Here is a 14,937-nt window from a genome sequence, read left to right on the forward strand (position 1 = left end):
CATACACTGCCTTACTTTAAGGGTGCCCAAATTTCTATTCTCTCCTTAGCAATACGTACTTCTATGTATGACTGGCACATTGGCGTGTGTGCGTGTGTATGCATATGTGTCTTTTTCTATTCTTAAGGGGAAAAAGGTGCAGTTGACTTCAAACAATGCAACACTGTGTTCAGTCTATAAGAACTTGGAAGGCACAGCTTTACCTGAAAATCCTGAATGGCTCTTCTTGGAGCAGCAGGCGCTATGGAGAACGGTTTCTGGAGGGTGGCTCTCCATCTGAATTATGAACTGGTAAACCTAGAAGGGAAACTTCCTGCTACAATAACACAGCAAGGCGATGTGATGAACACTTTTATTTACAAATATAATTAAAAGCTCTGACAGTTATCATGCTCTTCCTTGGAACCTGAAAAATGTTTTTTTTTTTTTTTTTAAAGTGCATGCAAAAGAAGTAAAGCCTTTTTTTTTTCATCATTTTTTATTGTAAGAAAATACACAGTTTGAAAGTGTGAATAATGCAATATTTATGACCAAGATATGGGACTTAGGGAAGGGAAGGGAAATAAAGAAAAAGATCAAGATGATCTGATTGAGAGACAGTGTTGAACTCCAAATACTGAATTGGAAAAGGAGGGAGGTGGGAGGAATAGGAGGAGGAAGTAAAAAAATTTGATCAGAGAAACAGTTAAAATACAATATGAAAATAAGTAATACCTCTCCTTAAATTCCTTCTATACACAAAATACACGATTTGCCAAAGCCCAATTTGTGCTACTGGGATTCTGTGAGCTCCTTAAGTGTATTCACATCCTCTGCAACAGCAGAAAATGATTATGATACAATCAGAATATGCTGAAGACAAGTTAAACTCTTGCCAGCAGGTTCTTAAAAATCACAAGATCTCTTCACCCCACCCACCCCCCCAGCCCCAAAAAAGTAATAATATGTCACCACTGATATGTACATCACAATTAGTTTCTGTAAAATGTATCAAATTTTCAATCTTTAATAAAACTTTGTTTTTTTTTTTTATTCCTGATGAATAAATACCAAAAAAATAAAATAAAATAAAATAATGCAGCAGCTAGTTAAGGTGTAAGGCTGCGGATATTGTGTCTCTCTCCCCCTTGGCATTTATTATTATTTTTTTGCTTTACTTTCACAGATTGGTGGTAATGAGTGATTGCTTAAAGCAATATACATCCACTTTTTTGTTGTTGGTTTATTGGTTTTCTTAAAACGGTCTCCGAAGTTTTCACCAAAACATTTTGAATCACATCAATACTGTGACGTGTACTATGAATAGAAGAAATGGCCAGGTTTTGGCCAGCACTGAAAGCTGACACGGGGGGAGGAAGGGGGCCCCTGATGGAGTAAGAATAAACAGGCACTAGTCCGACACGATGTCAGTAAGAGTAAGAGAGAGAGAGAGAGTGAGAGCAACGCCCGTTAAAATGGGGAATGTGGTTTTGCAGGGTCTGAATTTTTTTCTGTTTTCTTTTTTCTTTTTTTTTTTGTAAATGGCAAAAAAATTTAATCTCATCTATAGTCCTCCTTAGGAAAATCTAATGTAACCAAATTCCCAAATCCCATTCTGAGGCTCTCCATGTCAAAAGTTTCAATCTCTCGCTCTTGCCTTTCCAATAGATACTTTATTCTCTCGCTGCGTTCCTTCTGAAGGGCAGCCAGCTCTTCTTCAATCTGGAATAAACACAACGAGCAGTTCTTAATGGAAAGGATCTCCCAACAGGCACACACGTATGCACACACGTACACAGACATGCACACACATGACACGCGACCATACAGCACCTGAGAGAGAACCAGACTGGGGCAGGCTGGGAGAGGCCGGTGATAAATGCCTTGTATCTAATCCAGTATATTTAAAACTTGCTCACAAAATAAAAACGTTTGGGGCCCACCTGGGGTTGGCCCTACCATCCTAGCAAGCCAAGCAGCTGGGCTGATCTGGGTCAGTGTCCTGTCTCGGCAGGAGTTGACTCAAGAGAAGCTAAAAGACACTCAAGCACAATTAGATTGTGCTGCTATCCCATTGAGAACCAAATGCCCCCTGGGTCATTAGCAATTTAGTTCTAGAACAGGAGCTGGGAAAAGAGTCTTTTACGTTGATCTCAGGGAACTACCAGAAGAAAGCACAAATAACTGGTTAAGCAAATAAATGCTTAACAGCTTCGAGAGGCTTTGTGAAATCTTTTCTACTTCATATTCCTCAGCAACATATAAAGCAATGAATATTTCAATTCAGATAACATTTATTATGCGTGGCAATATCAGCCTCTCTTCATTTTAATTTTTTTAAAGAGCCCTGCTGGTGATTTCTTTTCCCTTAGAGATCGCTGAAAATAAAAGCTTAATCTGCATTTGGCTTCCTTGTGCCATTTGGCAGCCATGCTATCAGCTCATAGCACCTTTCGTATGTCATATCAACTACCCAGTAACCCACGTATTCCTCTGGCTATGGAGGTGGAGGGTTTCCTAGCAGAGTAATAGAAAGAGCTCAGGCTGCGATCTCAGATTTATGCAAGTAACTTAGCCATGTGGAGTCTCAGCAACCTGCCTGTAGAATGGAGATTATGCCTACCTCTAGGAGTATAAAAGCAGACACCAAGCGTACGGTGCCCACTTTAATCCCCGAGCACATAGTCAGGGCTCAGTAAATGGCAGTTCCCTAGGCTGTGCCCCACCCTCCACCCAGCTGCTGTACAGGACCCAGAGGAACGCTGTCATACCTTCTGCTCAAGATGTGCTCTACGCAGAGACACCCTCTGCTCTAGCTTCTGGAGCTCACGTTCATGTTGTGCCTCTGTTTGCATCTTGATTTTGCTCTGGTAGGCGTTGAGCAGCTCCATTTCCTGCTGGAGCTGTAGCCTCAAGGCCTGGCATTCTGCTTCTTGAGCCTCATCTAGCCGTAACTGCGGGTACAGAAGACACACACTGTAATTCACTCCTAGCTCACAGCGCTTGGTGAGTGCTGGAAGAGGTTTCGTTGTTTTGGTTGAAACAGGTTCCCTCAGAAAAACAGATGCCCTGGGTACATCCAGAGTTAGCAATCAAAAATAGTACACTCTGCGCAATGGGCTACAAACGTCTAAAAATACATTCTTTTCTTAACACGTTCCTTCCTAAGAAAACAAAAACATTTTTAAGAAAACCACACTGGCAAGAATGCTATACACTCCAGTCAGTGATCAAACCTGTGGGCTCTGGAGGCAGACTTCTGAGCTTGAATTCAAGCCCGGCCATTCACGTAGATGTCACCGTGGCAAGTTACTTAACCTCTCCAAGTCTCATTTATTTATTTTTATTTCAGGAAAGTAATAAGTTCCTACTGTCTAAGACTGGCATGAGAATGAAATGAAAGAATTCATATCAAATCCTAGGTATAGTTCTTGATGTATACCAAGTGTTTGATAAATAGTGGATGTTAACATTATTTTGGTTTTGACTATTTCCATATTTAGATATCTTTAACCTGCAAACCATCATACATTTAGAGATCCTTAGCTTTAAAAAAAAAATTAGTCCTATCTCCATAACACTTGAGGAATACACCATAGTACTGTTACACACTCATCAAGTAATGTTGGGCCCTCTTGTTGGCTAAGTTATCCTGCTGGCCAGCCAATCTAAAACTCAGGTGGCTCAGACCTGTTCCCCATAATAGGTAGCCTTGATCATCTTAAGGGGCATATTCTGATTTGAAGCAGTGAAGTCCAGATTATAAGCCAGACTGATACAGTTTCCCTTGTTTTTGCAGCACCTGAGTTGGGCCAACGCAGGTAGCAGAAATGCCAGTCTTAAAAGTGAATGTAGTTGGTTTGGGGCCACGAGCAGGAGGATGTTTAAGGGATGATGGCCCTCCTGTCCCAGGCTTGGTTTCGTCTAGATTTAGCAGGCCCTCAGTTTGGCTGGGAACAGTAAGATAAGAACCCTTGAATGAGACAGTTCTGTCTACCTTGAGTTCATATCCATGTTTCCACATAGCCCACTTTGCCAAGATGCTTATCCTCTGCCTTATGCTTCCTTCTCTATCTGTACAATTAGTGACAATTAACAGTATATCTCAAGATCATGTTTGAGAAATGACTTTTTGAAATGTGGTTAGAATAGTTTTAGAAGGTTATTTGCATAGTATCTTTGTTAGTACTTTTAGAGACATAAACTATATCACATGAACACAAAATAATGTAATCATATTACCAAGGTACTTTCCAATAATTAATCTTAACCAGCTTTCACTGAACCCCACTAAAGAGGACATCTCTCTTCTCATTTCCCCAATGAGCTATAAAGGGAGAATACTAGACACAATGAACAGTCAATCTGTAGCAGGAACAGCCTTACAGATAAATGTCGAAGGGTTTACTGGCTCCCAATGAGACTGTTACCGACTCCCTCTGGATATTGAAGCTTTCTTACCAATAAAGGAAATGACAGGCTGTCCTTTTCGACCTGTCCCGTTGATTGCTGGAAGTCCTGGCCAAGTGGGCGAGGGGCCGTTCAGACCACTGAAACGCCTCCATCGCCTCTTATTTCTGGCATTCTATTACAAATGTCAGTAACTATGTTATTCTGTACCAGCTCTGACCCTATAACGAAGTGCCAGTCTAGAAATCAGAGGACATTCCAGTATTTGGTATTCATCACCCAAATATTCTATTAAAAGATTTTATAAAAGTATAGGTAAATATCATGTATGTTTTCTCAAGTGGATTACACTGAAGGAAAGGATATGACAGCAGCAGCATGATGTAGTGGTGGCCAAGCATACAGGCTTATAGGCTCCCTGGCAAACAGGTTCAAACCCTAGCTCCACCACTGATTAGCCATGTGACTCTCTAAGTCTGGACTTGGCACGCTATGGCCCAAGAGCCAAATCTGGTTTGCTGCTTATTTTTGCAAGTAAAGTTTTATTGGAACACTGACATGCTCATTCATTTGTGTTCTATTGATGTCTGCTTTTGTACTACAATAGTAGAGCTGAGCAGTTGTGACAGAGAGCCTGTGGTCCATGAGGCCTAAAATATTTATTGTCTTCCCTCTACGGAAAAAGTTTGCCAAGTCCTGCCCTAAGCAAGTGGCTTTACTTCAATAAACCTTAATTTCCTCATATGCGAATTTGGTTTAAAACGGTAACTACTTCAAAGGGGTTTCACGAAAATGAAATGAGATAACACTTATGAAGCACTTAAAGCAGTGCCTGGCACGTGGTTCGCAGTCAGTGAAGGATAGCTGTAATTATCATACATATTTTATCTCTTCCCTGCCTCGAAGGAAGGAGTATTTCTCTCCTTTTATTCAAGGGCAATCATGAACCTATATTTCTGAACACGTCTCTCCCACTTACATAACAAACATTCATTGAGTACTTGTTGTGTGCTAGGTATCGATGCAGATGCTAAGAATACGAAGATGAACGAGACAAAAATTCTATCAACCTTTATGTCCCTATCAGCTCTCCCTCCTCATCTGTGCTCATTATGATCTTGTCCCTTTACTTATTTGTTCACATTAAGGTCACTGACGACCACCTTGAAGGAGTCTTCATCTTACCTGAGCTCCCAAGCAGCATTTGATATTATGGATTGCCCACTTCTTCCTGAAATCCTTATCTTTTGAGATACCACACACCCTCTTGGTTTTTTCCTCCTTCCTCTCCTTTTCCAGCTCCTCCTGACCTTACTGGGCCATTAAATGTGGGTGTTCCTAGGGCTTTATCACGGGCCATCTTCTTCCTCGAATCTCTCTTCTAAAGGCTTTTCCAAAGGCTTTAATTACAATCTGTATGCAAATAACCCCCACATTTCTACCTTTACATCAGATTTCTCTTCTGAGGTCCAGGCGAGTTCATCTAGTCTACTAGAGACATCTTTACCTGGAAGTTTCCTAGGCCCTCAAGCTCAATATGACTAATATTAACTTATCTCCTCTTCCCACTTCTCAATCTGCTCCACACTTCCTTCTTCACCATGAAGGTAAATGGCTCCATCATCTAACGTTTTGCTCAAATGAGAGAATGGGAAGCTATCCTTAATACCTCATTCTCCACGTTCAATCTCTTACTAAATGCTTTCAATTCCACCTCCTGCCTATCTCTCAAATTTAGTCACTTTTCCTTTATCCTAACTGCCCCCTCTCTAGTCTAGACACCACGCCCTCATGTCCAGGTAAAAGCAGCAACTTAACAAATGATCTTCTTATACCTGTTCTTGCCATCTCTCAGGTCATTCCCCACATGTCATCACAATGATCGTTCAAAAATGCAAATCTGATGTCAGCCCCCCTCACTAATACTCTTCAATAGCTTCCTATTGCTTTTAGGATAAAGATCAAGATTTTTAAGAACGTTTACAAGCCTCTGCATGACCCAGCCCTTGTTTACCCTCCAGTTTTATTCTCATTTTAATATCTCCTCCTAGTTCTCTATATCCTAAACATAATGGACTTCTTTGAGAGTTCGTTAAAAGTGCCACTCTTTCCTATTTTTACAAATGCAGTTCTTTTTACCTAGAATGTGCTCAGCTTAAAAAATCAGTATGTCTTAGAGGACTTTCCTGACTCTTCTTACCAGCCTAGCTCTCCTGGTTTACACTCTGTTAACACACTGCATTTGCTCTGCCATTTTACTGAGTAGATTTTCTTCAACGTCCCCCACTCTTCTATAAATTCCATGAAAATATGATGACTGTCTTATTCATCACAGCATCCCAGGATGCCTGGGGCACACAGTACAGACACTAAATAAATACTCATTGGATGGATGGATGGATGGATGGATGGATGGATGGATGAATGAATGAATATACTGGCTCCTATCCTCAGCCTGAGGACACGTTTAAGCCTTTCCCAATTAACAGAAGTCTTCCTTTAACTGTCTCTACCACTAGCGATAGTTCTTTCTCTCCTTTCCTTCTCTGATAAGGATCTTGGAAAAGCAATCTCATTTATGATTTCTATCTCACTTAATAACTTTTTCAGTGCCCTCTAATACCTTCCATTTCCACCACTCTACTGATTGTTGGTGACAGTCGATGGACAAACCCACTAATAGGTCCAATCGATCTCTCTGCAACAAGTGAAATCATTCCCTAGAAACATCTGTTCTGGCTTCAGTGATGTGCTCTCTCTGGTTCCCCTCCCATACTGCTGATTAGTCATCTTCTTTGGTCTACTTCTACTCAGCCCTCACACATTGGTGTCCACGACTCTGTCCTTAATCCCCTCCCTCTCTAACTCTATTTTCTGTTCCTAGAAGATCTTAGGTCTTCCTAACAGTAACAACTGCCGCCATATATCAATGATGCCAAACTTTTGTCTTTAATCTTGACATACTCTTGAACTACAGATTTCCATATATGTACCTCTCTATTTGGATTCCCAAATAGCCCAGATAACATATCCACAACTCAGTCAATTATCTTCCAGGTATCCAAACTCATCCCTCCTTCTGATTTTCTATCTTGGTAAAATGATAACCCATTCCACTGCTATCGAACCTACCTCTCAAATCGATCGCTAAGTTCAAGCTATTCCATCTCCTAAATATTTCTCAAATCCTTCTCCCTCTTCACCATCTCTACCAGCACGTTTTCTCTTAGTTCAGGCCTTCATTCTTTTTTTTTCCCTTGGACTATTACAATAGCTTCCTGACAGGTCTCTTTACCTATGTTTGTGACAATACTGCCAGTATCTTTCTATAACACAAATCTGATCCTGTCGGTTTTTCTTAAAATAGGCTTCAGCAGCACTCCATCGTTTACACAATAATGCCCCAACTCCTGGCTTTTGAGGATCTGACCCCTGCCTATCCACCTGTTTCTGTTTATACTCCTGCTATATCGACTACTCATTGTTTCTCAAATGCACCATCCTCTTTCAGGGGTCTCAGTCTTTGCATACACAGTATCCTTTGCCAGGAATAGCTATTCCTCTTCTACCTGTTTGGCAAACTGTTATTATTCTTTAAGACTCATTTTGTGAAACCTTCACTGAAATACCAGGCAGGCTCCCATCCTTGGCTCACTGAAACCTTTATGACCTCTCCATGTTGGGCTCCCACAATCTCCCTTCTCGAACCTGGGGAATCACACCAAAGTTCTTTCAGTCTCCCAAATGCACATTTTCCACTTTTGGACCTTGGCCTACATAGGTCCCTTTCTGTGGAAACTGTTTGGTTCAATAAATTCCTTCGAGCTCTTGGCTCTTTCTGGGAAGCTTTCCCTAGACCTGATTAGTTGTTCCTACTCATCCTCACATAGCCCCCAGCACCTCCCACTTCAAAGCACTTCGTATGCTTATTTTTATTGCTTAAGTTATCTGACTTCCTCACTTGACTGACAAAAGTGCGAGGACAGTGACCAGTTGTTGTCCTCCTAGCTCATGACTATCTCTGAGTCCAGCGGGGTGCTGAACACAGATGCCTAGTAAAAGCTCATTGAATGAATGTGTCTGTGTGTCTTACTCATCGATGCTTCACATTATTTGAGCAATCGCTGATGAATAAAATATGATATTCTATGCACATCTAGCACACTTTGCCCTCGAAACCCCTATGTGCCAAATGTTATTCCTTGAGTTCCATCTTATAATACACACTCCAGCAAGTATCCGCATTGGCTTGGCTTTATTCGGCGGCGTCATTTCCTCAGTTCTCTGGGCAGAAAAACACCAATATCCTAAATCTGTGCAAGAACCATCTTGGGAACGACAGGCTGGATCTTGAGTTTTCTTGATTCCCAAAGCTCTTGAAGGCGTGGCACCGAACCTAACCACTTACCGCTTGAGAGGCCATCATTTCATTTATACTCTGTTCATACTGCTCTGCCAAAATGGCAAGTTTTCTCGTCTGCTCATCTTTCAGTGTCTTTAAGATTGTTTTGTGCTCATTCTTTGGAGTAACTTCCAACTGGTGATTCTTGAGTGCTTTATACTGTTTGGTCTGTACTTTGCAAGTGTCCTGAAACTGTTTTTTAATTTGCATTTCCATGGCCTGTGTGGAAAAAAGTGACAAAAGGAAAATAAAGACACATCAGTAAATCCTGAGAGTCTTCCATTCTAAAGCTATATTATGGGTGCAGTCACCCACATTACTAGTCTATAATAATGAAAATAATACATATGACACAGACAAGAGCCAACTCTGCCGATACTTTTGGTTATATATTAAAGACATAGAATTGAGTGTGAATTTATGAATGGATTAAAAAATGAATTTTTATAAGGGATCATAATTCTAAGTGGGTTGTGAAATACTATGAAGCTCAGTTTGTTAGTTTGTTCATTATTTTAATGTTTCCTAGTCAAAGTTCTCAGTGTTTTCTACTATTAGTTGTCTCGCTCTTTTTTTTGGTCATGATTCCCCACCTCACCCCAGTTTCCAAGTAATGGCAACACACAAGGCAGCTCTCACTGCTGTGTTTCCTTGACAATTCCACTAAATTTCAGCACAAATAAAAAAGAAAAGTGATTTTATTTTCCCCCATGAAGAGGTTATACATGCATGCAGCACTATCAAATGGACATTTTGGCAAGGAGAAAGTGGGGGTATTTTTAAGTCCAACAGGCGTCCCATCAGGTTGCCTCATAGTCACATGTGTGCTTCATGAACAACACCTGGAGGAGCTGTGATTACAGGGATCACTAATTAGACAGGTTAGGATTTGGCTAGAGAGGCGCGTGGCCAGAGTGATTGAGGCTGGCCTCATATCTGTATCAACAGTGACAATGTCTTTCTTGACATCTAGCAATGGCTTAGTCCAAATATCTCGTTAATTAGCACTCAGTTAAAATTACCTGAGGCAGTAAGGGCCAAAGGGCAGGGGTAATAAGTGCCCGGCACATATAGATTCACTCCTGACTCCCATGCCCATGACAGATGTCACCAATAACTCATATTCTTCCCTAAAGCTTGGATGTGGTTTTGAAGTCTTTCTAAATACAGCAGCACTTAAGGTAGTGATTGCTACTACCAATAATGTGACTTGGCATGAGGACGAAATTTACCCTCCCTATACCTGGCCAGGTAACGTTCTCATTTCCTGGTTCTCATTTCATGGACTGCTATTAGTCCATACGCTATAATTTTAAAAAAGGCAGATCATGAAGGGGTCAGAGAAATCACCTAATAGTTAACAAAGAAAAAGGGAGAGACCATCTAGTGTAACAGTTTGCAAACCACGTTGCCCAGCAGCATCTCGTCAGGAGTTTGTTTTATGCAGACTCTTGTGCTTCACATCTGGAGATTCCGATTCAGAGGTATGAGGCCCAGAAATTTGTAAGTTGCCCAGGTGACACTGACAATCGGCCAGGTGTAGGAACCATTGATCCAGTCCAACTCCATCGTGGAGCGCAAGCAGGGAAATAGTCCACTTTCTTCCTCTTACCTTTAAGTTTTTTGGCTGTTGCCGAAGTTCCATGACATGCTTTCTGTGCAGTTCCCTTTCTCGCCTCTTATTGTACTCCAGCTGGTTTTCCAGTTCAGTCTGGTGCTGTAGACGGATCAGATCCATGCGTAGCTTCTGTAATGTGTGCAGCTGCCTGTATTCTAGCTCTCGGGTGGACTCGTCGTGCCTGATAAGCATGGCATGCTCCATCTCCTTCTGTGTCCTCTTTTTATTTAGTTCCTGCATTTCGGAACAAAAGATAAATGGAGAGAGGTGAATGGGGATGAACCGGAAGGACTGCACAACTGAATGAGGGATGGCGAGGAATGGCATGACTATCTCTTAATTAAACCCATTGGCAGCATGGCCTCATGAGATAAGATTAACAATCCCTGGAGATTTAGGTTCTGCATGTGGGTCCACCATTTACAAGATGGGCAACTTCACAGCCATCACAGACACACTATCTGTAAAATGGGATTAATTTGACTTGAGTCTTTCTTACCTCACAGAGCTGCTATGACCCTTAACTAGGTTAGGTGTTACACACAAGTCTAAATAAATGCTTCTTCAGTTAAGCAAACCACTGGTTCTCAACCCTGGCCTTCTGTTAAAATCACGTGAGGAAGCTTTTATAACATAAGAAGCCTTAATCCCACAACCTGAAATTCTGATAACTGTCTGGGGTGGGACTGTGACATCAATATTTTTAAGTTTTACAGGTGATTCTAATTCTCAGTCAGAGCCGAGAATCACTGAATTAAACTGACAATGTCTGCAATGTTCTTATGGGAAAATACCCTGTTTTTTTTGCATGTATCAGAAGTAGGCCAAATGCCTAGTTTTTAAAATCTCAGAGTTCACAGCATGCTGGGAAAAAGCAGAAGAGATCTCTTCTCTTTCATCTTTTCCATAACAGACTGTTTGATCATTTCTAGTTCTAATCGTTCTGTTTTTTCCAGTTCTACTCATGTCTTTCTTTTTTGTTGAAGGGGGAAAAAGAATGAAAACTAGAAAAAAAGGGGGGGAGGGAGAATTTGGGTAAAATTTTTTCATTCACCAGTTCAAGAATATTTCCTGAATGGCACTATATCAAAGATCTGAACCGTGTGTTCTGGGTACATAAAAATATTTACTAACCTATGACTCTGCCCTTGGCTTGCTAATACTATAATAGGGAACAGACATGTATTGAAGTATATGCTCAGCTCACAGCTGGCTGAATCAATCTCTTTTCCCTCTGGGAAATTTGGAATAGGGATTCAGAGACAGTTAATCTTTACACGTGGCTGGAATTGAGGGACATGTAAAAACTACATATGTGGTAGCTATCTGCTGTTATGAGTGCTGAGGATTAGAGAAAGCTGGGCTTCAGAGCAAGAAGAATGAAAAAGCAAGAAGAAAGAAGTGTAGGGTAGGGGTTCCCGATCCCTGGACTGCAGACCCGTACTGGTCTGTGGCCTGTTAGGAACCGCCTAGCAGGAGGTGAGAGAGCGAAGCTTCGTCTGTGTTGGCAGCCGCTCCCCAGCGCTGGCATCACTGCCTCAGCTCCACCTCAGACAGTCAGGCATCAGATTCTCATAGGAGCACCGGTCCCAGTGCCGAAAAGGTTGAGGATCGCTAGTGAAGGGAATATATTGATGCCCAAGTTCCAGGCTGGTTCTAAGCTGTCCTGTAGCTTCAGCTGTACTATCGCTATTGGATTTTATGAAACATTCCTATATTTTTGTAGTAAATTCCTTGCTTTTGGTGCAAATAAATTTCAGTCACGTGCAAAGAACCTTAATACAGGGAAATAAATTTTTAAAAGGGAGGGCCAGGTTGGAAGTGATAGTGCTATAAAAGAGGTAAAGATTTTATGCTGTAAGATTTCTGAAAAGGGTGGTATTACCACTAGTGAAAAAGGCCAAGGAAAAGAGAAAGCTTTTGAGCTGGACTTTAAATTAGAACAATGGGATGCCTCTCTAATGACATCTACGATTGGAAAAAATTTTATCTTCATAGAATTTTCAATAACATTTGTATAGTGGTATGGTTGAGAATATCTTGCAAACTTGGGCCTTCTATCTATTTGAAGAGAAGTCCTTTAAATAGCACAGCATCTATTACTGGAGCGAAGTCGCTAATCATTCATTCAGTCAACAAGTCTTTGTTGAGTGCTCTGTATGTATCAGGCACCGTTGTCGGCAGTAGGGATAGAGTATTGAAAAAGCACATCTTCCTTATGGAGTTTATTTTCTACTGGGGAAATATCAGAAGTGCAATTTACATTTGTTTTAAGGTATGAAAGATAAGATCCCAGAACATCTCCCCCTATCTCTTGCTGCATTCCCCACCCCCGTTTTATTTTTCCTGTTTACCTGGACCATCAAATGTCTTCTTTTAAAAATCACTAACTGGCCCCTAGGTGGCACTAAAGGACAGTGAGCCCTTCCCAGAGTCTAAAGCTATTCTAGTCCAGTGACCCAGAGAAAGCCAAGAAAAGCCCTTGAAACGGGTAAATGTCCCGTCCTAGGTCACTATATCATTTTGAACCTTTGAGCATCAGGATTCCTAATACTGGGTATTTATACATTCCACATTTTCCTAACCTGAAAATTCCAAACTGAGTCTGAGTTACCCAGAGCCCTGAATCTCATGGGGAAAGAAATAGAAGATACAAAAAAACACTTTTGGAAGAAATCAAATGCTTCACTTTATGTTTAATAAAATGCTTCGGAATGTTCCCAGAACACCTTCATCAGAATTACCTGGGTTATAAGCGGTTGGTTTTTATAACAAGCCACCCAGTAAATTCTGATATATACTAAAGTTTGAGAATCAATGGAAAAATAGTCAGAGTGTGAGTCAGTTTAAGCTCTTCCACTGACTCATTATGTATGGTTTTGGGCAAGTCTCTTAATCGATGTTTTAGTTTCCACAAGTGTAAAGTGCAGAAACTTTTCCGCCATTCTTGTGAAGACGAAATGAAAGACCATAAGAATACGCTTCAGAATATACAAACGTGTCATTATTATTTTTTTTGTATTCAGGAATGAATATCTTGAAACTAGTTTTTATAAACCATTATAAAGGTGAGAGAAACATGATACTGAAATGACTTTTCTATTACAATTGTAGGTTGTTCCCTTTACCTTTAATTCATACATCTGAATTGCTGAGATGTAAGTTAGTAAACTGTTTATAATATTTTAAATCATGGCAAAAAATATTCATCTTATGAGCCCAGTGCTATGCCTATGTAAGAATGTGTAATGTGCTTTCGAGTTTTAAAAATGATTTTGTATATTTTAGTTATAACTGCAAACCTCTGAGGTGATAAGATTGTAAGGATTCACCCCTTTTATATATGATAGTAAGGAATTTGGGAACTGAGAGACTAATATAAATTCATATAACTTTTGTAAAGCAGAACTGAGGCTAAAACTCAAGTTTTTAGGTTTTCAACATTTTCCATTAAAAGATGTCCCAGTGAGGGCTTCTATTTTCCTGTTTGATGCTTTTGCAATCTGTGATAAAACATTCTGAAGAATTATTCTACTCTAGCTAGACACAATGCAATGGTTGTTCCATCTGTCCAAATGACACAACATACAATAGAGCCACATCATGTGTACCTTTAGCTTACAAATTCAACAAAATAAGCTGAGCAAAAATACAAAAACAAGTGTAATAGTTCAGGTGACTCTGCCCGCCACTGCACTCAATCCACATATATCCTGAAAGGAGAGTGAGGAAACATGTAGCTCCCTTTCCACAGTTCACATCACAGACTGTGAGCATCTTGCTAAGCTGAGCACGAGCTTAGTATTGAAACGTAGGGACTTCTCAAACAGCACGGCCCCTAAGCACGTCATCTGACTTTATGGGAATCTGCCTCCTGGGTCAGACGTGGATCCAGGGTGTGTCCCCCTAATAAACCCTTCCCAACTGTGACCCAACCATTCTATTTAAGTTTCAAAGGAAGTACAGTTGACTTCTGTAAAAGCAGCTGATCTCACTCAAGTCAAAAATTTTTGTGCTCATGCCCACTGAGGTTGAGTAAGAACTAGAATTCAACCTTTTAACTGGAGATGTTGTTAGCCTAAGACATTTAATGCTTTCTTAGTTTCAGTTCTTACTTTCATAACTGCCTAGACAATAGTGAGCATCTGTGTGCAGTGCTGATTAACAGAAGAGGCTCGACTTAGTCTATGTTGATCTTTTAAAATGTTTTCAGTAAGTAAAAGGATTGCTAATACTCAGTTTTGGCAAAGATACAGCAAAAGAGGTTACTCTTTGATGGTGGGAGTATATAAACCCTTTTAGAGGGCAATTTGGCAATATCTGTTAAAAATTTAGATGTATCCATTCTGATCCAGAAATTTCACTTGTGAAAATATATCCTACAAAATGCTCGCATCTGTCTAAAAAGATCTATGTACAAACATGTTTCCTGTAGTATTGTTAGTAATATTGTAAAACTTCAACAAAATATCCACTAAGAAGTACTAAATAACATAGCCACACCCACCACCACCAATACTATTAATAT

General features: G+C 40.5%; 1 protein-coding gene across 3 annotated transcripts in view; it reads right to left on the bottom strand.

Moving 5' to 3' along the window:
- Nucleotides 1-336: 336 nt before the first annotated feature.
- The window catches only part of TAOK3 (TAO kinase 3), a 145,859-nt gene continuing 131,258 nt past the window's right edge, over nucleotides 337-14,937 (bottom strand). For all 3 annotated transcript variants that reach the window (XM_016149524.2, XM_016149522.2, XM_016149523.2), the window contains exons 18-21: nucleotides 10,404-10,643; nucleotides 8,798-9,010; nucleotides 2,751-2,933; nucleotides 337-1,701 (exon numbers count right to left, since the gene is read on the bottom strand). In XM_016149524.2, the coding sequence (XP_016005010.2) occupies nucleotides 1,540-1,701; nucleotides 2,751-2,933; nucleotides 8,798-9,010; nucleotides 10,404-10,643 (798 nt within the window). In that variant the 3' untranslated portion in view covers nucleotides 337-1,539. The remainder of the gene's footprint in view (nucleotides 1,702-2,750; nucleotides 2,934-8,797; nucleotides 9,011-10,403; nucleotides 10,644-14,937) is intronic.

Source organism: Rousettus aegyptiacus, unplaced genomic scaffold (genome assembly GCF_014176215.1).
Source record: "Rousettus aegyptiacus isolate mRouAeg1 unplaced genomic scaffold, mRouAeg1.p scaffold_m13_p_5, whole genome shotgun sequence".
NCBI lineage: Eukaryota > Metazoa > Chordata > Mammalia > Chiroptera > Pteropodidae > Rousettus > Rousettus aegyptiacus.